The sequence below is a fragment of the Nasonia vitripennis genome, chromosome 1, assembly GCF_009193385.2.
Source record: "Nasonia vitripennis strain AsymCx chromosome 1, Nvit_psr_1.1, whole genome shotgun sequence".
Taxonomy (NCBI): Eukaryota; Metazoa; Arthropoda; class Insecta; order Hymenoptera; family Pteromalidae; genus Nasonia; species Nasonia vitripennis.
The window spans coordinates 27,427,881-27,454,893 of record NC_045757.1 but is presented as its reverse complement, the minus strand read 5'-3'; the positions used below and the strand labels follow the sequence as shown (position 1 = coordinate 27,454,893).

Sequence of the window (27,013 nt, the reverse complement as noted above, 5' to 3'; positions counted from 1 at the left end):
CATTTTTATCTTGTATTACATACAGAAGTAAAAATTTATCAAAAGGTAAAATTGTTAACACGAGGTGATTTGGAGAAATTAGTAAAATGCGTAAAATTGTGCTTTACGTACGCTGAGTCAAAAAGGTCTCTTTTTTTGTTGCCCGTATTGTGGATCGAGAGAATAGTGTTGCGAGTACTCCACCTTAAGTTTATATAAAATATAAATACAAATTTATATGCCAAAGCATAATGTTGAACAATTTTTTAATATCAGAATATTTTAAACTAAGTTTTATTAAGCTAGTCGAAATAATGTAGAAATAAGACATGACTTGCTAGTTCCAGTTCGACCGACGACCCCAATCTAAAAATAATCAATGATTTATTAATATATCTAGTGCATATCCTACCGAGTAAGTAGATAATAAAAGTTTGATTTTAACATTCAATATAATATAAAATGTATTTCCAGGAAATAACCAAATACTATATTATAGAATAACAGAATTTATCAAAGAATGCATTGAATATTACAAGAAATGAACTAGGCCAGGTTATGAAGAAATGCGCAAGAGATATAACATTGAAAATGGAAATACGGTAAATTGTACTATTATATTTATTATTTTTTTTTTATTTTTATTTTTATATTTTATACTTTATATAGATATATCTTGGTGAGGGTTTTTGTATATTGAAGTACTGCAATAGGATCTGCTTCAAACCCATAAACCACAAATTTTTTTGACTGAATTAAGCATGATTCTTTGGGGAAAGAGAGGTTTAGCCAACAAAGCATTAGATTTGAGCCGAGGGATCAAGAATATTCCCAACAGATCACTTGTGAAACTTATAGAAATGAAGATATTACGATTGCTTATAAGTATTTCATTATTTATATTCTTTTGCAAGCCCTGTTGAAAAAAATTCATATTTTTTGTACGTATTTTTAGTACGTACTAAAAGCATATGATTTAGCAGGTAGTGCGCATTAAAAATGTATGCTGATTTGAGACTGATATTATGAATATATTAAATGTAATTTGAAGTATTTAGTGAACATACTATTTACATAATTATGTTAACATCTCGTTCTATTACAAGTATTATTGCTTTACTTATTATTCTAAAAATGAAATACAAATTTGAATTCGAAATTGAACCACAAACGCGCCTTTCTTCACTAAATAATCACACGACAAATAGAACTTCTTAAAAATCTATCGAAATTTTTAGAAGGATATAGTTGTCATTTGTAATGTTATTGATAAAATTATAATTTACACTAAAATTAAAATTGTGCATGTGGAATGGTATGTAAATCCAATCATATCTACAAGCTATTCGGTAAAATCGAATTGCTTATTTGACAACGTGCATACTGCATGTATTTCACTAAACTCTTATCTGCTAAAAACGAACATTCGCGGTGAGCGTACATATTACCTGATTAAGATTCAATGCTTCTTATTATATGTATTATTTGGAATTATACATTGATAGAAAATGATAAAGATGATCAATTTATTTATTTGATTAATATTTTTATTATTAGTATAGCATGGTATATTATCTTTGGTTACATTACTTATTCATTTTCGGGTAATTGTATAATAAGTGCTGCAGAAAGCGATGAAATAGTATATTGTGTACCAAGGGCGTAAAGTGGGCTTTTTTAGGCCGAGTGTGGATTTTGCAGTACGAATCAAGGCGAGTTACCCCGAGCCGAAGGCGAGGGCGTTTACGAGCCCGCAGACGAGGAGGTTTTGGAAGGTTTCGCTGGAAAATTTGAACAGTACTACTCTTTGTAGGGTGCGACGATATAATCTAAGGAGCTTTTATTATTTGTTACATTTTGTTATATTTTCTGAAGTTGCACAAGGGAATGTAAGCAATATTGGTTTTAATGTAAGTTTACATTATAAATTTTCAAATACAAACTTGAAAACTACGCAAAAATATATATTTTTAAACTTATAATACTATGTAGCTAAAGCTGGGCTGTATGATTTTCGTAATGTCTTTGCTTCGGTGAGTCATCCAACATAGTATCTCTATATACATACGCGCTACAAACATAATACGCGGGTTTTCACAAATTAAAGACAGCTATATACACAAGGAAGTCCCTGGTCGTCTAGAAGGGGAACCCCTCTATTGAATAAAAATCCCGATTTTGTTTTCTTTATCATTTACTCGTATTTACAGAAATTTGCGAATTTCAGCGAAATTATCATGCTTATCTTTGCGGAACAGTTGACATCGGCCGCTTGAGGTGAAGTACCTGCTGCAGAGATACGGATAAGGAAGTGCTCGGTATAAAAGCATTCATAACCGATCGTATGTTAGTCACTTGGCGGATTAGCTTTCCAACTAGTTACTGTCGCCTAGGCTTGCTGTCTGGCAGAGTGAGTGTCAAGCTTAGGGTGAAAGGCTCTACTTACTGTGCTATTATATTTTACTAATTAAAAATAGTTATATTTTTGCAGAGTATAGAAGTTGCAATGGACCAGAAAAAATCTAGCATGGCGACTTATGTCTTATTAATAGTGGTAAGTTGTACATTTTTCCTCGCGCGATTAATCGAATTTCACAAAAAAAATAATGCAATGCTTATAATTTTTAAGATTGTGACCTGGGTGTCAACGTCTCAAGCCAGTAAGTTTGATTTTCCCGCTCACATCGTTGGAGTGAATTACTCGGCTCTGTAAGTTTCCTTCTTTCGGTCGACATACTACAGTACTCACGAGATTCCAAAAAATCGAAGCTAATGTATATTATTTTAAAATCAAGGGATGATCTGGAGCCGTATATGCGTTTCAAAAAAGTTGATCTCGGAGTCGATATCCTGGACGACGCAGCGCCTTTGCACATAAGAAAAGCCTTGGCAGATGCGACACTCTCCGACGATCCTGCGATCAACCAGCTCCAGTTCCCTGTTGTGAGTATCATTACTTTTTTCAATCTTGTTTGATCTTCTATTTAATCGAAATGATGAATTACAAAAATCTTGCAAAACAGGGTTATCCGAGGTTCCTCGAAGCAGTGGCTCGGTTCTACTCACCTCTCGTTGGCCATGACTTGGTACCGGGGAAGAACGTTTTCGCCACAATCGGTGCGACTGGCGCAGTCTACGACGCTTTCCAGGGCCACACCTCACCCGGAGACGAATGGATCGTTATTCAACCGGCCTATACCATGTACTTGCCCATGATCCAATTGGCTCGTGGTGTACCTAGGTTCACCAATCTCAAGCTCGTAAGTCTTTTAATTTCATTATTTCGTAATAAATATCGAATAACTTTAACGCGTGGTATCGGATCTTAGGCGAAAAAGAGCGGTCAAATCACAGGTGAGGATTGGGTGATCGATCGCGAGCAAATGGAGAGTCTCTTTAACAATAAGACTAAAGGAATCTTGCTGAACAACCCATTGAACCCATTGGGCAAAGTGTATACCCTCGACGAACTCGAGTTTATTGCTGGACTGGCCAAAAAGTACAACACCCTCGTGATCTCTGACGAGGCCCACGAGTGGATCGCTCACAAGCCGCACATTAGAATCGGTAAGCTTACTCGCGTTACAGATTATAAAAATCTTTACAATATAATATATAGTAATAAATCTAATGTGGTTATTGTTCCATCTGCAGCTTCTTTACCCGGAATGTGGGAGCGCACCATAACTATTGGATCATCGAGCAAATCGTTCAGTGTAGCGGGATTCCGAGTTGGTTGGGCTTATGGACCAGCAAATATATTAAACCATCTCAAGACCATTCACAAGAAGACCTCAGAGACTGCACCAACCCCACAACAGGTATGATACGATACGAGTAACAAAGGCATGCATCTTTATAATATACTACTATATCTAAATTGAACTTTTAAACGATCATTGCAGGCTGCTCTAGCATTCGGCTTCGAGCAAGAATACCGAGACTTCGGCAAACCTGACTCGTTCTTCGCAGTTCACAACCGCGAGGTTCAGGCCAAGCGCGACTTTATGGTTAAAGTGTTAGAAAAGGTGGGTCTCAGACCAATCGTACCAGGTGGCGGATATTGTTTGACACTTGATTGGACGACCCTCAGGGGTAAACCGCTTGTGAAGACAGAGGACGCAAGTATGGAGTTTTCCAAGTGGCTACTCAGCAAGGCTGGTGTGGTTGTACTGCCCCTTTCCTCATTCTATGCTGATGGATACAAGCATCTCGGAGATAACTATTCTCGATTATGCTATCATAAGGTATTTTATTTTTTTTTTATTTTTTGAAAAAAAATTGATTAAATTTTAAAATATATTGGAAAATGCTAATGCCGTTTTTTATATTTCAGAGCGACAAAACCCTTAAGAAAGCAGAGGAGCAGCTGCAGAAATTGTTGCAGTACCGATATTAATTCGTATTAATATCTGTAATATAGGATTGTAATTAGTTAGATGAATCTCTCTCTCTCTCTCTCTCTCTCTCTCTCTCTTGAAGTAATTCGTTGTCGGCGCGTTAAACGAGTGCTATGATGTGGATTACTCATGGATATCAGTAATCTTTTCCTCGAAAGGCCATACAAGTATAGTTTATAAACTATTGTTAGCAATTATAGTATAGTTATCTAAAAAGTCTAGAAAGACAACTCTTTTGCAAGGTAAAATGCTGGCAAATATAAGTTATTATTCCATATTTGTTCAGTTTTTTTCTTGTATAAATACATCATATTTCAATCATTATTTACTCATAGTAAAAATATTTGGAAAATCGTTGTGAAAAAATATCAGTAAATTATTGCCTCCTATTAAGATTGAAAAATGTTTGTATGTTTGAGATGGGACCAGTTAGTCAGCGGAAGTAAAGTTGTCGTATGTTCAGATATCGCGTATGCTTTGTTTTCTTGCAAATGTTAAAATTGTAAGCCAATATTGTCAACAAAATGATTTCTATGAAAGTTTTGTTTAAAAAAAACATATTATAATGTAAAAAAATTAAGTTAGTCTTTTTAAAAATATACAGAATACATTTTATACTCAAATATAATACATTGCATGCGAACAATTAATTGGTTAACAATTATAGGAAGCTAGGAATAAATGAATTATCAGCAGTCTTTTATTTTGTGTATCTTATATATTTAGCAATCGTAATCAGTACAATGTAATTGTATTTGTTACAGGTAACGCTAATTAACTAAATAAACTATAATCAGAACTTATAATAGATTACAATATGTCGAAGTATTTATAAAACAAGCCCCTATTTAAACACTATTTTTTTACCGCGAATAATATCCAGCACTATATTAGGAAGGTGTTTGTGTTTCTGCATAATAATCAATTGAAAAAACGTTTTTCCTTCTTTGTTCCTAGTTTTTTGAACAGCTTCTAATTCGTCAGGTTGAAGATCGTTAAGTGTATGTATAATTCGCCCATCTCCTACCTCCGCGTACGCGAATGCTTCTCTAACCGACTTCAGTAAACGTCTAGAATTCTCATTTTTGCACAGGTCGAGTGCGGTCGCGCCTTCATTGTTTCGTACGTCGTACATCGATCCGAATTTGAGCAAATTCATAACAATATTCAGTAAACCGTTTGCTGCAGCCTCGTGAAGTGCCGTGTCTCCCTTGATGTTGATCAAATTAACATCGGCTCCGTTTTTCAATAGAACCTCTACAATTCTATTGTGACCGTTCGCAGCAGCATAATGGAGTAAAGTCGATTCGTTTTTATCCGCGCTATTAACATCTCGTCCGTAATCAAATAGCTCTTGTAATTCTCCAGGGTCGTTTCTTCTAATAACACTGAATAATAAACCTGTTTCCCTCTCCACCCCGTTCATCCATTCGGTGATTTTATCCTTTCCTATTGTGTTCAAAATATCATCATCGGCAGTTTCAAAAATTTCGCGCAATATTTTAAAAGCAGAATAACTCTTATTCGCACGATTCAATATCTCTACCATCGATATCTTTGTCAGGAAGGTCTCTTTATGTCTCTTTCCGAACACGATTTCTTGAGCGTTAAGCAATTCTTTACTCAATTTTAAAGCTTCGTCAAGTTTGCCTTGTATCGTCAGAATCAACAGCATATTTTTTTTTGTAGATAAACTATCAGGGCGAGTCGAATCTTTTTCCTTACTGCGGATTTCTTTATAAATTTTTAAAGCTTCATCAAGCTTACCCGATTCAAAAAGCGCTGTAGCTATGTTATGCTTTGTAGATAAAGTGTCATTGTGATGGATTCCCAAAATTTTTTCTTGGATTTTAAGAACTTCCCTACTGTGCTTTAATGATTCGCCGTATTTTTTTTCTTGCGTCAGTATTACTGCGATGGAATTAATAACCTTCAAGGTTGAGGGATGTTCTGGTCCAAGTACTATTCTACATTTCTCCAACGACTCCTGAAGAAGTTTTAAAGCTTCGGTTAACTTATTTTGTCCATGGAGTGTGTATCCTATGCTGTTTACCGTCAATATAGTATCTGGACTATCGGGACCTAATACTTTCTTCTGTTTTTTGTAAACAGTCTTTAAGACTTTTAATGCCTCATCATATTTTCCCACAGATTTTAATGCTTCTCCTATATTACGTTGAATCATCATAGAATGAGGGTGATCTTCTCCAAGTATTTTTTTATGATCTTCATATGCTTCCTCAAATATTGCTAAGGCTTCGTTGTATTTTCCTTGCTGCACAAGAGCAATAGCAATATTTCCTTTTTCTAGCATTTTATCTGGAAGATCTTAATTATTTGCTGCTTTTAGATCGGATACCCCTTGCGTTATTTTTGTAGCCTCGCTAAATAAATAAAGATTTGAAAGCACTTTACTAAGGTCGTTTTTGATAGCCAATGTATCTGGATGATTTTTGTCTAGAAGTGATTCATATATATATTTGAATAAATTTTAAGATGTGATTTTTACCTTATCTTTCTAGAGACGCTGGGTCGAAATACTCGTTGAGAACTTTGGAAAAAGATTGATGTACTGGGAAAGATCAATCGAACCAGACCAAGTCATAATAATTCAATTTTACTGAATATCGCGTGAAATACAAGAATTCAAAACTATAAATTGCGGTGAAATAATTCAAAACACTAACTGGTAAAAGAAACAATATTTAACTAATCGAAAAACTGAACCTCCGCTCTGGATGCGGGCACAAAGCGCTCTGCCGCCGCTTGGCTTCAGCAAGCGACGCTAAAGTCCGAGAGGGAGAGAAATAGGGAGAGGGAGTAAGCTTTGTGCTACCTCTGACGTGTGGTCCCGTTAGCCTCCCCTGCTCCAGCGTTGCAGTTTTCTTGGCTTGGCTCATTGCCTCGGCCTTATGGGCCTGGCAACGCCGCAAGCCTTGAAAGCTGCTGCGCTAGCTCTGCTCAAGTGAGGGGTGGAATTGTTTTGAATTCATGTAAGTGTCGACGTTTCTCGATTCTTACTTCGAGAAACTTCGTCACTTAACAGATGCCAAGAATTTCTTTGAGCAGTGATAAGGTTTCCTCATATTCCTTTGAATATTCAATATAATTGCTTTGTTGTATAGAGTATATGCAGTAGTAAGATAATTTTTTCCTAGACTTGTGAAAAAATTATGAAACATAAAAACTAAAATTTACTAAATATCTTTTTAGATTTTACGCGAGTATATCGCGCTCTCCCACTCTTCATTTCAACGCTCCGGGTCAGCTGAGCTCACAGCAGCATAACAACAGCAGCGCCACGAGCCAGCGAGCGGCAGCAGCAGGCAGCAGCGAGAAAGCGGGGAGAGCGGGCAGTGCTGGATTATTCGGAGGGTCGCTCAAATGCCAACTTCAGGGGGCATCGCGGTAAGAGCAATCCGCTGCGTCCCCTGAAGTCAGCCATCGGACGACCCTGCATAAATTCGAAAATGTTCGAATTACTGGTAGCTGCACCGATAAATAAGAATATGTCAAACTAAAATTAAAAAACAAGAATCCTAATCAAGCACCAAATCTAGTTACCCAAGATTTGAATATCATATGTAAATATTAATATATCCCATAAACTTAAATCTACCTACCCCATGCATAGCGAGATGCAAATGAAAGAATAATACTAAACTAAAATCCCCTAAAACCATCCACACCAGGCACAGCAAGTTGCTAACATAAAACGAAAATATTAAATCCTAAGTACATAAGCCTACGCAAAAATCAAAATTTTAAATATGTCTGCACGTTGGAGAAAGGCGAGCGAGCGCAAAGTGAGATTAAAAACTAAAATCTTTAAACCCACCTACCCCATTCAGTAAGAGTTTGAGTCCTAAAATATTATTTCAAATAAAAACCGAAATTCCTAAACCTACCAACCTCACACAGCTAGAGTTTTGGTTTTACCCAAAGGTAAGAGTTTTATTGAGAAACTCTTGCTAAATAATTCTCCATGGATGGTATTATCATCTTAGTTAATATTATCCTCTCTCTCTGGCTCGCCTCCCTTCGATATGCCGACGTTTTTAAAAAAATATTTTCTTAGTCAATCTCTTTTTCCTTGTTAAAAATAATTGCATTAAATTTCACATCAAATTTTATGTTGTAATTTAAAAATTTTTAAACGTTTAAACAAAAATATAAATGCAATAAAACGATAAAGCCCCTTTTACACTATATGTACTGGAATTGTAAAATATTCTAATTACGCTTCAACCTATGTACTATAAGGGATTTTCGGGGTCGCTAATTACAAATATTTTAAATACCATAGGGTTCTCATAACCTCATAAAACCATGAATTTTCTCAAAACATTCTGAACTTTAGTTAGCGAGTTATAAGATATAACAAAAATAGTAATTTTCAGTTATGCATGGTATACAGTGTGAGAGACGAAGAATTTGAATCTTAATACCCTTTCAACTAATAGGTTTCATAAGCTGCAAAAAGAACTTAGTCGAGGCAAGCAAAAGATCTACCTTTTCCCAAAATTTCAACGTAAAGTCTTTTTACTCCTGTAATCGTAGGCCAGAGAAAACCCATTTTTTTGGTTTACGATTTTTTTTCAAAAACTAGTTGCCAAAAAAGCTTACAATTTTTATAGTAAATAAATATCAGTTTTTATTGTCATAAATTTTATCCAAACGCTTGACAATTTAGTTTTAGAGATATTCAATTATTTTTAAAATTACCTTTTTTATCATAACAATTGAACGGAACGGTCAATCTTAAAAATCTTGCGTGAAAAAGTAGGCACTTTAATCCTCTTTTGGAAACACTATTGCTGAATATATTGTATTAATCATATCATTAAAAAAGCAAATATACTTTTTGAAAAATCGAAAAATGGCCATTAAATGACCATAAAATGGTTATAATCATAAAAAAGAATGTCCTGAATTAAGAATCAAAAAATATACATGCATGTCAAATTCTATTACGATCGGTGGCGTACTTCCAGATTTATGACGGTATACATACATACACACACACACGCAGCAATTATGCTACGGCCTTCCTGAAGAAGGTTCCGGAAGATGAAGAAGAAAGATAAAAGAGATAAAGCTGCAACGCTGCTTATGAATGTTCTTAGACGGTGGCCAAAGAGCTGAACGTATGAAATGCTCCTCAGACTGATGCAGAGGAACGTAGGTCACAGAGTTGAATTTACGCTTCCTGACCCGATACAGAGGAACGTAGGTGTCAGGGTGTCTGTCCACAGGATGGCCGGACAATGCTGTTCAAAGATAACGACCTGATTACGCTGCTAGACGCAGACGACAGGACGATGCAGAAAAAGCAGACCAGTTTGATCCTGAGCCCTACTCAGTTTGGTGGACGAAGGATGTACGAAAATGTAAAACTTCAAAAGAGAAGCCAAAATGGTTGGAGGATTCCAACTCTGAACACCTCCAAATGCGTTTCTATAAAGTTTTAGTGAAACTGAAAATTTCACTATTACAAAGTTTCCTGTAAAAGAAAGCAAAATGTTTCAACAATACACTTGTTTTAGTTTTCAAATAATAACAACGTATGAAATATGCAAACAAAGAATTTACGCCAATAAAACGAGTTGAACTTGAAAGGAGCTCCTTAAACAGCGTATCGTAAAACTTGTCAAATTCCGCTGACACAGTAATGTGCTTATTCCCTCTCATAACCCCAAAAAATCCTTGAAATACCTTCTGACAGCGGGCAGGATCGACCGGGCGAGCAGAGGCCAACCCGACGTCGTTCCTCCTCATGTATCCCTGATCGCAAGACCGACACGTGTCCGTCTGCAGACTCAACTCTTTCGTTGTCTCTCATCGCCTGTCTCGTTTGCTCGACGGATACGCGCCTTCGCCAATGTACACATCCACACACAGCGCTTCATGAGCCGCAAGCTTCAAGCCAATATACACAGTTATACCACTTCAATCGAGTGTGTCTTTTTTCGTTTGTTTTTCTTTCTATTTTCGTACTGACTACATTCGCGTCAATATTGTTTTCGCTCATAACTCGGAAGACTTAATAAAGGTGTCGAAAAACGAAAAAAAAAAAAAAAAAAAAAAAAAAAAGGTACAAAACAAACTTGATTTTTTCACTAGGAGAGCAGGACGCTGATGGAGGCTCGCCGAACGTCCAGTGTGCGTGCGCGCGCGTTGCGGCCATCAGGTCACGGTAAGCTTCCGTATGTACAGCTGTCTCTCTTGTTTATCCGCAGAACGCACTTCCGAACTTGACGCCGTGGGTGCGACGGAATCCGTCAGGGGTGAGGGAGAGAGGGGGGGGGCGGGCGGATCAATTGCCCATTTTAAAACTAGGTGCATCTAAGTGCGCTACATTTTTAGGTGAGAAATAACAAATTTAGCGGCATTATATAGGATGATCTACTACGCTATTCGCTACAGCGTCGTCATCCGCCAATCACACTTCTCGATTTATCACAATTAACCAATCCATTTTCGGTAGTTTAATTTTTCGGTAATTCTTCTTTTAAAAGGATTGTTTTGGCGTACGTAGGGATTCTCGCAGGGAAATAAAGAATTACTCACATAACAAATAAATTGCTGCAGGGATTACTGAAAAAAATTAAACGATTGTTGGATACATATGATAGATAACTCTTTTGAATGCGTTTTGGTTGAACACTAATATGGAGTGACGGTGAAGTGTGGTTTATGAAATTATGACTATTAATTAAGTGCGTGATTAATATCTACCATATTATAAAAGTAAAGAAAATCTATTTATTACTATGCATTGCTGAATTATAGTCTAGTTTTGCAGTCTGAATAATAAGCTATTTTGATCTGAGATAAAAGTAAAAAAGAAATTAATCTTTCATTTGCATGCCAGTGCGGACTTTCTATCTTAATTGACTTTAAAAAAATAGTAAATGATAAAACTACGAGAATAAAGAATATTCTTCGACTTTGCTCCCACAGTAAATTCATCTCGTATTTAATTTTGCTCATTTTTTGTTTGTATTTTTTACGATACGTTGCTCATCTACTAATATATAGTTATACTCGTATATGATTTATAAAGTACACGAAGTTATTGACGACAAATAAACATATTGATGAATATACAAAATTAAATTTAAATAGGTGGAACATTAATATATATATATATATATATATATATATATATATATATATATATATATATATATATATGCACATAATTTTAACTATAAGCTATTTTTATTTTTCTTTAATTTTGGCCCTTCCGCAAATGCAGTTTTCAGCATTTTTATCCATCTGAATTTCTACCATCTACATGTGCTGCAAGCAGTATAGTAATTTGTATGGCATTGAAAATCATAAAAAATCGAATTTCCGGCATCATCGCGTCACGATACAACGTTTTTGGCGATTTAATTGAAATTGAAGAACCTTAGAAAAAACCCTCAGAAAAAATCCTGTTCTGACCGGGACCAGTAAATTTTACTGTACAGTGCCCACTTTTCTGGCTCTGTAACGAAATTACTGTACTTTTTAGTGAAATTGTCTGTAGTTTTAGTAAATTTTACTGCACTGTTTCTCTCCGTACATTGTTACATTCAAATAAAGCGTATCTTGTGGAATATTTCACGATGAAATACAGCAGATTCTGAACTTAGCTATACAATAACCCAATGAAATAATCATATAGCTTGTTATTTTACATTTTACTTTTTAGTTATATACACCAAATGAAAGGAATCGAGTCAAAATCTTCACTCAACCAGTCGAATCAGCGGCACCTCGCTCCACAGCCATCGCACTTCTTCTTCGAACATCCCACAGCCCACCTCCAGCTGTTCACGTTGGCACGCACCTATTACGCCATGCGTATACCTATACATTTAAGCACGCACTCCCAAATAGTCGAAAAGTTGACGCTAACTCTGATCTCCTGCTGTTCTCCTAATTGATGTCTCGCCTTAGTCCTCTATCGCTCGCGATTCCACGCATGTTCTCGCACATACTCTCATATAACACGCGAAGAGCCAATACACGCACACAGCGGGTGAAATCGTTCGGCGCCTGGCGGACAGCAACCAACGCCCTTCGCAAGCTTTACTTTAAGGGCAGCCGTGCCAGGACTCTATGCTTGGCCAGCAAGTGGTTTTAGGGACGCGAGTCGGCAATTTTATGCGTGCGCAGACACACACACATACACAGGGGGAGAGACGCAGGCGGCGCGCGCCGGAGAGAAGTGCGTACAGGGGGAGCCCTAAGGAGAAGAAGGAAGACGGAGGATGAGAGAAAAAGGGATGTGTCGAAACAGAGAGCAGCGGAGAGCAGCTTGTCTGTACTATAGGCTCGATGGTCGGCTGCGGTTTGTGCTTTCTTCTTTTTGATTTTTGTTAATTGGCTTGTTAGCTGATGCTTGGAGATCTGTGACGGGTTCAGATACGAGAGCGGAGTGTGCCGTTGGTCTAACAACGTATTACGGTCTCGAATATTGTGCAATTAGAGCCGAGCGAACCAGTCTGAGAGAGTAAATGTTGATATTTTTCGAAATGATGACTTGCAAAAGTTACTCACACTTTTATGTTCATCAGACAAAATATCTGTGAGAGTATGAGTGTTTTTTTTTGTACTCTTTTTACCTGTATTTTATAACAAATTCTGGTTTATTCTGTCATGGCTGTAAAATAATTAATTTTGATAGAAAAGGAAAAACTTGAAGCTTGAATGATTAGCTTATTCATTTCAAGGGTGGCTATGCAACTGAAAATCATTTCAGGACATTTGTGACACAAAATTTATGTAAAATAATAATTTCTCTAAAATATACATGATATTTTATGTAAAAGTTCATTTTCACAGCAACGAAAAATAAAGTGTACACGCAATTTAGTGTGGTTTCGAACGGTTTGTATGATTATCCAAATTTACGTAAAGTTAATACAAATTATTAACTACATTTTGTAAAGATTATTTATGATACCGCTCTGGCGACCCAAAAGTATCCCTATATAAAAATCCCTATATAAAAAAGTCATGACCGGATGAAGTGAAGCCAAGAATGTGTCAATATGATTGGCTCATGAAGTGCGCATGCGTCAAAAGTATCGTTAGAATTTTTTGATTTGTTTTTGATTTATAAAATTGATTCTAATATTAAAAATGTAATATAATACTATAATACATATCAAATTATAATTTGTGTATTTATAATATTCTAGAGACATTCTACTCTCGAGACTATTCTATTTTCGAGACATAACCTTAAAATTTTAAAAGGAAGTTGGCGACAAAACCGCGGCAATTTTGAAATTTATATGAGCGCGAAATGAATCATATATTGTAAAGTTTGATATATTTCTGTGATAGAAAACAAATATTAAAAATATCAATCAAGTATTTATATTTCATTTAATAAGTTAATGAAATTATAGTCTACTACAGTGCGCGCAGCGCACTGCGCCAAGTCTAGTTTTTCAAAATCTCCTCGAAACTAATTATTATACTTGCGACTATGCGGGGCTAATAAAAAATTTTTCCTACTAAGACGTTCCATCTGGCTCATTCATCCAAAATCCAACGTACTATTGTCCGCCAGACAATGCTATACGTTCCATCGCATCAAAAATAAAATCGCATAGCACCACATCCTCTTCCGGCCAACAAAAAGACAATTATTATTATCCTTACAAGTACACCCTGGCAAGCACTGCACAATAGCCTCTACACCAAATGCGAATCTCCTTCGGGATCTCTTGCACGAGCCATAAACCTATACCATTCCACCGCTCCTTTGTCCTTCCGCTGGCCGTACATACGAGAGCCAATAATATAGGCTCAAGAAGCAGGAGCAGCGCTGAAAAAGGCCTCTTCTCGCGCGCAGCAAGAAATCAAAGTCGAAAAATAAATCACGCACAGGCCTTCCTGCGATCCTGTTCATTTTAGTCTTCAATTTGACTTTCACTTCTCCCTGCCCTTGGCAACATCCCTCTCTCTCTCTCTCTCTCTCTCTCTCTCTCTCTCTCTCTCTCTCTCTTTCTCGAGTAGGTAGGTACACGCGTCCGAGCGCGCGCGGCAGCTCTGTCCACTGCGATTTCGTACCGTAACACCAACTTTCGTTCCTCTTCCAGCGCGCAGTCGTCGAACTCTCGAAAGGTCTCCCCTTTCCTCTGGCTCATCCTTAGCCGAGCCCATGTCGAATGTATACACATATAGCTATACGGCAACGTGCCGGAGAAAGAGAGAAGGAAGAAAAAAAGTTTGCGGTCCTTCGCGCAGGAAGAAAGGGAGCGCTCGAGAGGTACACGCGTACACGTGCACTAGGGGACCCTTCGAAGGGCTGCTCCCAAGACCAAGGACCAATTCAGCCCTCATGATTCCCTAGTAAAAGTGCGTAGGCGTGCGCCCTTTAGGGACGCACCCGCAGCTGCAACAGCCGTTTCGATGGCTCACCGTCAAAAGCTCGTAAAGTCAAGCCGCAACGCGCTCCCGGCGTCCCTTTTACGACTCTATACCTGGTTCTGGAAGAGAGGACTCGGGTGATGTTACGCTCCTGGCTGGGGTGGTGCGTAGGGTGGGTGGTGTTCGGGAAAGTTACAGAGTGTAAGTTTTCATGATGTTGTTTTATGCATTTGTTTTTCTGGATTTGTTAGAGAGCTGGTGGTTTTTGCGGTGGTTCTTTTGCCGGTTCATGGGAAGAACTGTTTCAATAAAGGATCGCAAGTATTAGCTAAATTTTTACTTTTAATTGGAGAACATCACAACTGTTCATTATTATAGATATTCAGAAATAAATTGTAAATTTTTGAAAATCTGTAAATTTATGATTTTTCTTCTGATATATTTTTCAATTGTATTCTAGAAAAAATTACTCACAGGACTTAGTTGCGTATTGCGTATTATGCTACTATAAAATAAAACGAAATACGTTTTATGAAAAGTACTAGCTCATAAAAAAGTTTTTCATAATTATGTTTAAATCGTGACTGGCACGATGGCTCGAGTCCGCATTAATTAGCAAAAGTCTTCATTATTGCAAAAGCTGTTTATTAGACAAAAAATGACTTGCAGCTAGTAAATATCGTCGAATGTATATTGGCGATCGTCGAGCTAGTGCAAAATATAATCATTCACATAACGTATAAGAGATCCTTCTACCTATACTACACGTAGTCCCACTTAGCTATATGCAAGACTCAAAAGAGCTCCAGCCACCTCTTGAATATCTCGCCCTTCCTATGCACTTCTTGGCCAGCTACGATGCCCTTCCGCCTATTCATGAGTTCCTGTCGGCAACGTTTATCTTTAAAACCGGCCGCACTGCAGGACTCTCTCGCTCGCTCCTCTCGCGGGCACATCGAGCAGCTCCACACAGCAACGCAGGCTGCCTTTTGTGTCAAGAGCGAGAGAGAGAGAGAGAGAGAGAGAGAGAGAGAGCCGACTCGCCCACCCGATCATTATCGTGCCGCAAGCGCCTGCATACTAATCTGCCTCAGGGCTGCCGTAATTAGGCGAGCATGAAGCGTCGGAGCATATTCTCTCTCTTGCACATTCTCTCTTTCTCTCTCCTTGTACTTGGGCGAAGGACGATGACGGTTAGAAAAAACGATGATGGCTCAACCCTGTCTCTCTATCTGATGCAGAACTGCGTGCGGAAGCAGGCAGTGAATTGAGGCTCTTATGTTCTGTGAGGCATGGATTGCTGTGAACGTCAAATATGCTTGTTTGATTAGAAAGGATTTGTTATTTGGAGAACAGCTGGTTTACTCTTAGAATGCATTATTATTATGTATTTTGGTACGTTAATCATTTTTGCCAGAAATATCCTGTCTCACGATTGATAAATAACGTTATATTAAAGTAATGCGTACGCTTATAGGACGTGGGAAGAAAGTATTTTAATTTTTTGTAATTATATTTTTTATAAGCACAAAATTTATTTAAAAACCGACGACAAATAAAACAACTCAAATACAATACATTAAAACCATAAACTGACGAAGCTTGCACACAGAAATCACTGAAAAAAGACTCCAAGTGCCTCGATGCCTCCAGGTAAATAATCACAAAAGCAAAAGGTTTCGTTCTTTTTTTGGAACTGTCATTCGTGAGAAACCAGGAAACCATAGACGGATCATGGGTCGCAGTCCTCTCACTCGTCTCTCTATTGAGCGCAACGTGTTCCTTCCTCTCTGGCGGCTCTCGCTATCACCACGGCCGCCTCGAACGCCATTGGAGGAACCAACACAAAGCGCGCGCTCGTAAAAGCAATTGCTCTTGCCGTAGCAGCGGTAGGTGTGGAAAAGACAAATCGCTCGGATGTCAACTTTACCAGGATATTATACAGACGAGAAAGCTGTCAATGTTTTCTGAAGTGTAGATTTTTTTCGCGGATTTTCGGAAGGATTTCGGCTGCATTCGTTTATGCTTGAGGTGTATAGGTGCTATACAGTTGGACGTACGCAGACTTTTTGGAATTTGGCAAAGTTAAATAAGCGGTTTGGATTATCATAGCGAGTAACGTTCGTTTTTGTTTGATAATTATTATCTTGTTTGATATTGATTTTTTTACTATTAGAATCAATATTTTCTCTGTAGGAAACTATTCTTTTCCATATAATACTTTGAAATACCTATGAGGTACTTTAAAGCTTGTTGAAGAATAGATATTGAGGATAGTATGGATTCAGATGCACGATGATTAGCGATAATGTAAAAAAATATACCTGTCTCATTATCCAATACAAATTTTAGCATGACTAACTGAAATAGTTGCTTTGTAATTTTAGAAATCTTTTATTTACTCGATCACTTAATCTCAGAATATATGTATAATGTATATTTTGCGCAGCTTTATAACTCTACACTGGAAAAAAAATTATGGTATAAATTCCTATGTTTGGAGATAAACTTGCGACTTAAGGTAAAAATGTTCATGCATGATAATTTTAACTATACGTTTTGTAAGTATTAAGTGAGTAGTTGCCACTGTAAGTAACAACCTAAGTTTTGTCGCTGCCTGCCCGTGCGCCAACGTCTGTCCGAGGCTCTCACACAGATACAACATAGCCTCATCTGCGTAGGTACACCTACACTTTTCCCCGCTAGAACGCGTGTAAACAGCTTTAACCCGGCGGCCGCGCGACGCGCCAGCGACACCCTGGCATAGCCGCGACTCTGAGCAGTAATTTTTTTTTTCTATATTGTTGCATGGAAAAGCCCCGAGAAAATTCCCGCGTTGGCACGTTCAAGGATTATTGGACCGGTCCGAAATTACTTTATAGTGAAGGAGTATGCTTGGTCTTGCCTCGCAAATCCATCGATACTTTAACAGCAATAAAACAGCGCACGATAGTATACTAGGTATACTAGGTGCGATATACCTGGTACAGAGAGCGGACCGCTACTAACTTGATGTTCAAAGAAGGTAGGGGCTATTTCGTAGCAATAAACTGTCATTTTCAGGGACGAATTTCTTTGCTGGGGGTAGTTGGGAGAGGCGAAGAAAGAGCAGTATCCCTCCGTAACCCGCGCGAGTCACTTCACGTCGTTGGTTTCACGGCGTTTCAAAGACTTTGTGTGCACATACACTGAAAAAAAACACAGCCGTTTCTACTGTAAAACACGGTAGTTTTAGCGAGTGCGGCACAGTAGCGACTTTTCAGTAAAAATAGCGAGTGTCCACTGGTAGTTTTGGCAGGCCTTGGCGAGCTGTCTCTATCTCGAGGATATTTAGGTTATGTATCACCTTTTAAAACACCAAAAATCTTAAGAAAATAATTTTTTTAATGATAGTATTATGATAAAATATAAAATAATGGCCATTATGGGACTGATAAGTAACAAAATTAAAAATGTTCTTGTAACTTATTTGCTAATGTTCACTCTGCATCCGATAACGGGATGGTAATAAGTTGATGGTTGTTATTCAAGGTATTTTTCTCTCTTATAATGATTATTACTAATAACTTTAATTTAATTAATCATATTACTCATTAAAAAAACTATTTTCTTAAGAGTTTGGATGGTTTAAAAGGTGATACATAACCTAAATATCCTAGAATACCCACACAGTATGAAAGATTTCAATGAAATATTTCGAAATATTTCAGTGAAATATATCCACGGAATATTTCTAAAACCTTCCAGTAATATTCCATAGAAGAGCTATCAACCGACTCAATGGAAATATTTCGTGAAATATTTCAGAAATATTCCATAAATATTTCATAAAATATTGCTCAGAATTATTTACTTAATAATACACTGAAATATTTTGCGGAAGATTTTTGGAATCTTTTTTAAACATTTCTTTGGAACTTTTGTAAAGAATTTTTAAACATTTCTCAAAAAATTTATGAAATATTCCATAGATATATCTTGTAAACTTTTACATAATTATTTCTTCATTATTACAATGGAATATTTCTTAAAATATTTATGAAATAATTCTTTAATATTTTATTGGAACTTTTCAAATAAATTTTGGATATTTCTTGAAATATTTCAGGATTATTCCATACATATGTCTCGCAAACTATCATGTAATTATTTCGGAAATATTCCAATGGAACATTTCTTAAAATACTTATGAAATAATTCTTTAATATTTTATTGGAACTCTTAAAATAAATTTTGGATATTTCTTGAAATATTTCAGAATTATTCCATACACATGTCTCGGAATCTTTTATATGATTATTTCTACAATATTCCAATGGAATATTTCTTGAAATATTTATGAAATAATTCCTTAATATTTTATTGGAACTTTTAAATCAAAGTTTGAATATTTCTTGAAATATTTCAGAATTATTCCATACATATGTCTCGCAAACTATCATGTAATTATTTCGGAAATGTTCCAATGGAGCATTTCTCGGGATATTTAAGAAGTAATGTATTAATCTTGTATTGGAACTTTTAAAATAAATTTTGAATGTGGCTTGATATATATATATGAAATATTCCATACATATATCTTGCTAAATTTCACATAATTATTTCATCAAGATTCCAAGGCAGCATTTCCTAATATATTTAAGAATGATTTTGTAAATTTATAATTCAAACTTTTATAATAAAACTTGAGTATTTCTTAATACATTTATAAAATATTCCATGACTGTTCATTATAATATATCTTCCTGAAGATTTATTATAAAAATATTTCAGTAGAATATTTTCTAAAATGTTCCATTATAAATAAAATTGATTGTTACTTCTTAAGACTCATTGTAGATGATGTCTAGGAGTCCATGCGATATTTCTAATGTAACTTAATGTATAGTATATGACGCATTATAGATAATGATTTGAATTTCTTTATTTAATATTTAATTGCGTTATGTGTTTTATTATTTTTATAAATGCTGTTACATTATATTAGTGAAATTTTATTGGTCATAATGTTTAGTATCACACTATCGAAAGATTTAATTTAATAATAAAATTTCAGTTTACTTTATTTCAAATTCAAAATACAACTCGCGCCCAATCGCATTTATACATCAAGATGGATCAGAATTATTTTAAAGAAATATATTTTGGAAGCTTGCTTAAATATTCCAGAATTATTTCAAATACAAATCCCAGGAGACTGTGTGCCACAAAATAATTTAGAAACATTTTCAAGGAAATATTTCATGAGAGATTTGCAGGGCGGGGCATTTTATGAAATGATATTATTGCAGTAATATTTCTGAAATATTTCGTGAAAAATTTCAGAAATATTTCTGAATTCTTTCAAAAAAGATTTCAATATAGGAATTCGAGGGACATAACATTATTTCAGACATATTTCGTCGAAAGATTCCTGGAAGATTTCAAATATTTCGTTCCAATATTTCCGAAATATTTCGGAAATATTTCATGCTGTGTGGGTAGAGACAGCTCGCCGAGACCTGCCAAAATTACCAGCGGCCACTCGCTGTTTTTACTGAAAAGTCGCTACTGCGGTGACACTTGCTAAAACTGCCGTGCTCTACAGCAGAAACGGCTGTGTTTCTTTTCAGTGTAGAAAATCGGATCGGAGTAGTTTGTAATGCGCAATGCAAGTATGTAATGAGGGAGCGTGCATAAGATGCGCAAAATCAAAAGTTGCACACTTGCGCTATGCATGAGAGAATGCGAGAGGAAGAACGTATTGGAAACGCAAAGTGTCACTGCTAGTCAGCTGAGAGACTCTTTAGCAGGACGCTACCTATATTTGTTGCAGAAAATTTCATATTTCTTCCGAGACACTTAAAATTTTTGAATTTTCTTTGCAGACAATTCAACAATATTTATTCAAGCAGGGACACGGGAGACTAATTTTAGCAGCGTATAAAGCTAACAAATATTATTTTATGATAAAGATAAGAAATAAGTTGACTAGATTGATCATTAAGCGTGAAATTGACAAATTTTTATTTACTCTAAAATCTAACAAGATAATTCACTTTAGATGATTTAAAATAGGGTACGATGACTACGAGTAATTTAAAATAGGGTAAAAATCGTCTAAAGTGAGAAAATCCGATGAAAAACCGAAAAGTCTCGTTTTGAACAATTTCACCCTGTTTCAAATAGCTCGCATTTTTTATAGAAACGGTCATTATTGACAATTTATTGTTTTTAAATTCAAGATCTTGGGCTAAGCTGTTTAGTAATGCGGGAAAAATGATGATCACTCGGCCAGGTAACAAATTACCCGGGGCGCAATAAAGGCTATTTTTTGGTAACTATTTGGAATTGTGGCTTTATTATATTTGTTACAATTTTATTTAAAGGGAAAAAATTGCAATATAACTTTATAAAATTATGCGTAGTTATACGCACGTAACCCATTTATTAATTTGAGCCCTATATTTTTTGTAATATTTCTGATTACAACATTTTGACTACTAAGCGATTTCTTAGCAAAATTTTATTTTAATTTTTAGTTAACTTTTAGCTAAATGAGTTAAATAAGTCTTAAGATCTTAGCGGTTTTGACTCGTTAACTTTCTACCAGGGTTATTGCATTTTTTTAAACAAGCATGCATAAATCATTCACAATTTACATTAATGATGATTATGAACTATGCATGTATGAAAATAAAAAACATTTATCTTATTTAATTATTTTATTTGCAGAATTGACAAGACCCACTTTCAACTAGCGACAGAAATAATTCAGCTCTTCCCGGGAGAAAATATTAAAACATTTTATTCTCCGTTTAAGTTCGAGGGGTGTTACAGTGCTTACCACTGGCTGCTATAAGAACATTATAATTATAAAACATTATAATTAATCAAAACGCATATATATAGAAATACTTCTGATCAAACGCGTTACAAATTTAGGCAGTACTGATAATAAGAGCGACACCAACTGTTCACAATTGCACTAATATTGTATTTATACTTAAAAATTAATTCAAGTTAAGATATTGTATTGAATAAACACACAATGAATTAAAAGTGAAAAACTGAGTTTTATAAAGATAAAATAATCATATTTAATATTTAAACTAATTTAGCAATAATAATGAAACATTTGATTCTGAATACCCACAGGAATCCAAGTGTTTTAGAAGAGCCTATTAATGGTAAACTATAATGGCAATTTTTATTATCGTTCCAATATCATCACAAAGTAATGTTCATCTACAATTGTTATCAACACATCTATAGGGCTAGCCCATAGAGAAAGTTCAGAAAGTTTGGGGTGTGACAAATTATAATCTATAACACATCTCATCCAATCATACAACGAATTTAACACAAGCAAATATTCCGCACTAATAAAATCAACGCACAAAATTTTCGCTCCATCCAGATTTCCGTTAGCAAAGAGCGCGAAAATCGAATCTCGCGCCACGACGCAATCAAAATATTGCACTTTCCCATGAGCTGGAGTATATAGTATATACATAAAACTCCCCCCACGCACATCACACCCCCACCCCCAACGTGAATATATAGAAGCGCGGTCGGCGGCGAAATTCAGCACATCGCGTTTTTATACCCTCCCAATCGATGCAACCAAATCGGAGAAACAAAAAACATCGCGAGGCCCGTCATTCGAGCCGATCACCTTCGACGAGCTCGTCAAAGACACTCCAAAGATTTGCAGAAGTGATCGGTAGTAGGATATCATGTCGCCGATAGGCTCATCGACTGTCGGTATTGCGCGCTTTGACTCGCTGTGTATACATATGTGTCATATATCGCGGCTCTATACTCTGCCATGTGTGTACACATTTGTGTTTCCTGGTCTCCTGAAATTCAGGCATATGCGTTATAGCGTGCGTTGTGCCTCTCGCGCTCGCAATTTCAATTTCGGTGATAATAACAGGTCCTCTTCGGTGAAAAAATAAATATATTTTTATTAAAGACCTATAATAATTGAATAACAAAAAAATACAATTAATGATTTTTCAAAGAGCCAAACAGTCTGGTTGACGACTGCGTATAAATGTATGGATGAGAGCTGAATAAAAAAATAGTATACTCCATACTGTGCGTAAACGTATCAGTATGTGAAACACGCGCAGAATCGACGCACGCTCTCTCCCGTATGGGAATTTTTTTTTTCACGGAATAACCGCACGCACAATCAGGAAATCATGTCGCACTGCCGCGGAGCGTCAGCTGTTTGCGCGCTTTTTGCTTCAACTATGGTGCGCGCGTCTCTGTTGTGCTTTGATGTTTAGAGAGGGACCTAACTGTATCGATATGCGGTGTATCAGGGATGAGGGAATCAGACATCTCATCGTGTCGTATATTATAAAGAATACTGACGCACAATATTTTTAATCGTTTTGACTTCGTTCTTTGGAATACTTAAAAATGATCGTTATAACCTAAACAATATTTTTTAGCTATATTTTTATTAGCTTTTTACAAAGCGTAAATAATATCTAATTGAAATAAACACAAACGTTTATGAATGTGACTATAGTCATGTTGCATTATACTCATATAATTATGATTATACAATTTTATTAAATAATGGCGTAAAAAATTCACTTAACCTATTCTGTACAATATACGCTTGAGAAATAAAAAGTAGCGACGCCCATACCTTTCATAAAGATTTATTGAGTTACTCTAATTGTAATGTCGTTATCCCGAATATGGTGGCGGGCTAATGGGGTCTCTAATTATGAGAGAGAAAGAGATAAGTGCACGATAGAGGCATGCAGCCTATTTAATTAGAATCACTTACCTTTTCCTTCATCTCTGCGAGGGGCCTGCTCTGTTTCCAGCACGTCCTCTCAGCGGCGTTGGCTCAGCTTCCGAAGCGGATGGTTTCGATTGGAATGGGGCGTCGGGGGTCAGAAACTTTCAATTTAAATGTGTACTAGCGATGTAAATTTTAATACAATTTATTCAATTTGCCACAAAATTTAAATAACGCTCGCTCGCAACTATCTAAAACTTTCGAATTATTTTAAATTATCGAAAATAAAGAACCACAACGTAAATGTTCTAGCTGTATGATTGCAAGTAAAGTAAGTTTAATGATAGGAATATTCAAGTTATTTTACTAGCCGAAAAGTCCTTACACTGATCTGAATTTTTCTAAATCCTGAATCGTTAAAATGATTCTAAGTCTTTAAACCGTCGGAAATTTTCTAAGTCTTGATACACCGAAATAATTCTAAGTATCGATATACCGGACCGAATTCGGCAGAGCTTGCGCGTAGTGATGATTTTTCGAACGGACTGAGAACGTGAGGACCTGTTGCTGGGCTCTTTTATGCCCTCGTAGCAGAGGCGATCTCCGATTTTTCGTCTCCTCGGCGGGGTGGGTGTTTGACAAATTAGGAGGCCTAGATGCAGCTTCTTGCCTTATTAGGAGCTTTTTATGCGTGTGACGTTGTAGAGAGGGCCAATCAGAAAACCAGAGTAAAAATCCTCTTCTCTAGTACATCGAGTCCCCTCGTGCTCTTCTTCTGTCAAACTCGCCTCTGATTTACCTTCTTTATCTGCAGACTCATAGAAGCTTCCTCATAGAAGCTTCCTCTGTGCATTTTGAGCCGACTTGCGCGGTGTCCTCTTTGGCGGCTCCCCGAGCTTCCAGCGCGCGTGACTTATGTGTCACTTGCCGATAGCGTTGCGCGTTCCACGGCCTCTCTTCTTTGCACGTGCATCGCTTTCGAGTATGCGCGGTCCATGATGTACAGTAGGCCTCTTGTTTTTTTCTCTCTCTACTTGCGTCTGCTGTGTTCCCGCCGTGGAGCCGAGATGTGTGCGCATATCGGTGTGCTTCGCTTAGCTTTGTGCCTCCGCTGTAGGACTGCAATGTGTATGTGCATATTGGTGTGCCTCGCTTAGCTTTGAGTCTCCGCTGTCGAACTGCAATGTATGTGTGCGTATCGATGTGCTTCGCTTCGCCTCTTGCCGTAGAGTCGTACTGTGTGTATACATCTCGGTGTTCTATTTTATCTTTATTATTTTACGTGAATTTACTATTATTATTGATTTTTCTAACTGATTTTACTTCGAGTTTAATTATGTTTTTATGTTTACTTCGCCTTACGTTGTCGTTCCTTATTCTTATTAATTCAATTAAATATTGAATTTGTCGAATTTTCTATATCTTAGTATACACTGCATTCTAGTAGGAAGGGTATCGATGGATTTACTTTATAATAACTAATCTTATTAGTTTTTAGTATTTTAAGAATGCGAAAGAAAGTGAGCATTTCACAGTATCGAAACTCTAAATTCATTGTGGTTTTAGAATGAATACTTTGGGAATAATGTTATACTTATTTTGCACTTGTTGACAGGAAGACAGTCTCTTTGTTAAGTCGGTCAAAATTGCTGAACAATAGAATTTAAAGCTTGTTGTCTATTTATAGAATATTCTGGCAATTGGTGTATTTCAAGTTGATAAAAATTAAATTTTATACACAGCAAACAAGAAAAAAAAGACTCATAATCTGTTTGCTATTCAATTAATATTTTTTCAACTAAAATGTAATATTTTTAAAGATATTTTCCTCATTCATTGTATGTATACTTTCATTTAAAGTTATTTTGTTCGATGAAAAAAAACACTGAAAAGTTAAGTGTCTGTATTTGTATCTTACTCATGTTTTGAAATAAACAAGGAAAGTGTATTATATTAGCGCCTGCATGTATAAATTCTTAAAACTTTGTATTGCAGTTTAGATTAGTTTGACGAAAAGTACTGCAGTTCGATAGTTTAATAAATATGTTCTCTCGCTACTTCCTGACATTTTTCATCATTGTTATGTTTGCCTTCGGTATACATGTCAGTGCTTTAGAAAAAGAAGAAGAAGATGATGATGTTCAAAATCGTAACCCCCTCGTAAGTTTGAAACTTATTTTACATAAGAAATTGAGCATACTAGCTCATTCAAAGAAAATGTGCGCGTGTCACCTTAAATACTGCAATTCTGAATAATCATTATAATTAATAAAGACAGTTTTATAAAAATGTCAATTCCATACCAAACTTTGTATTCTGATCACAGCTTTATTATTATACTAACAAGCTTCGTGAGTCGAATTTTCTTCTGCCTTATAAAAAAAATTTTTGAACTTAGATAGGATCAAAATTGTAAACGTTTATTAAATAACATATTATTTAATATACAAACTCGAGAATAAATTAAAAAATTAGAAACTAAAATTAGAAACTGTTGTATTGTTATATATAACTCTTATTAATCATGAACATGTATTTGTCAACCCGCGACAACGCTTTTATAACGGCTTCAAAACATCCAGTTATCATTTTGTAAGAGAAGACAAGTTATGAGCCAATATAACGTAAATAACTAATATTTCAGGCTGTTAGAGCTGTCCTATTTCTTCTCAAAAAAGGTATCAAGTGGGCCGCCGAGCACTGCTTAAAAGAAGCAGCAGAAAAATGCCAGCATCTGGCGAAAAAACCCAAGGAGGCCTTTAATTGCGGCGTAAGTCTTTTTTATTTTGATGTATAATTAAATCATAAATTATATTTTTCACTTTTGCAGAAAGATTTTATACAAGCCAACAAGGGACGTTGTGCCACCGGTAAATAACTACTTCACTGATGTATTACTTCAAATACTATGAACAGTTTTAATAAAAATTTTAAATAGTTGTATATATATATATATATATATATATATATATTAATGCATTATTTTACTACCCCATATAAGTCCAAATAAAACACAGCTTTTTCGATAAACTCTTGGTAAAATATAATTATGTCTTCATATATATGTAGGTAATAATATGCTGAATTTTGGTTATGATTATCGTTATAAAAGTACGCACAGCATAACAAAAGTAGTAATTAATGACAATATGAAATAATTGCTTATATTTGTATGGTCATGGCAAAAGTTAGATTACAATATATGAATTAGGAGTGATTTTTGAGCAAATATTTTGTGTGCAAGAACAAGAAACGATGACTTTGAAGAAAGATTGTAATTAAACAAAAATTACAATAAGAATATACATACAAAGTTAAAAAAAAAAATTTTCTTTTCAGGTTATAAAGTCACGTTACAAAACGTTTGAAATTAATAAATCGCAAATTAACGTCTCGTATTATTGTATGACAAAATTAACAAACTGAATTTCGCAATTTAGATAGATTGCAAAATTATGCCAATGTTATCAGCAAAAGAGACCCCGATTTGCATGCCTGGCAAATGATTACT

At 35.8% G+C, this 27,013-nt stretch overlaps 2 protein-coding genes across 3 annotated transcripts; one reads left to right on the top strand and one right to left on the bottom strand.

Annotated features, from left to right (window-relative positions):
- Positions 1 to 2,237: 2,237 nt before the first annotated feature.
- LOC100119464 (kynurenine--oxoglutarate transaminase 1-like) lies at positions 2,238 to 5,182 on the top strand. Of its 2 annotated transcripts, none has more exons than XM_008214021.4 (9): positions 2,238 to 2,389; positions 2,471 to 2,533; positions 2,609 to 2,688; positions 2,775 to 2,922; positions 3,003 to 3,239; positions 3,309 to 3,546; positions 3,634 to 3,800; positions 3,885 to 4,226; positions 4,316 to 5,182. In XM_008214021.4, exons 1-9 carry the CDS (start codon positions 2,324 to 2,326, stop codon positions 4,376 to 4,378), a joined length of 1,404 nt encoding a protein of 467 aa, XP_008212243.1. In that variant the 5' UTR covers positions 2,238 to 2,323; the 3' UTR covers positions 4,379 to 5,182. The 2 variants fall into 2 exon arrangements, with proteins under 2 accessions (XP_008212243.1, XP_031789466.1); XM_031933606.1 differs by having other exon boundaries at positions 2,283 to 2,389; positions 2,457 to 2,533.
- On the bottom strand, positions 5,075 to 7,333 carry LOC100680518 (kinesin light chain-like). The gene is made up of 2 exons (XM_003427675.5): positions 6,889 to 7,333; positions 5,075 to 6,763 (listed from the first exon to the last, which is right to left on the bottom strand). Exon 2 carries the CDS (start codon positions 6,691 to 6,693, stop codon positions 5,224 to 5,226), a length of 1,470 nt encoding a protein of 489 aa, XP_003427723.1. The 5' UTR covers positions 6,694 to 6,763; positions 6,889 to 7,333; the 3' UTR covers positions 5,075 to 5,223.
- Between the last annotated feature and the right edge of the window lie 19,680 nt (positions 7,334 to 27,013).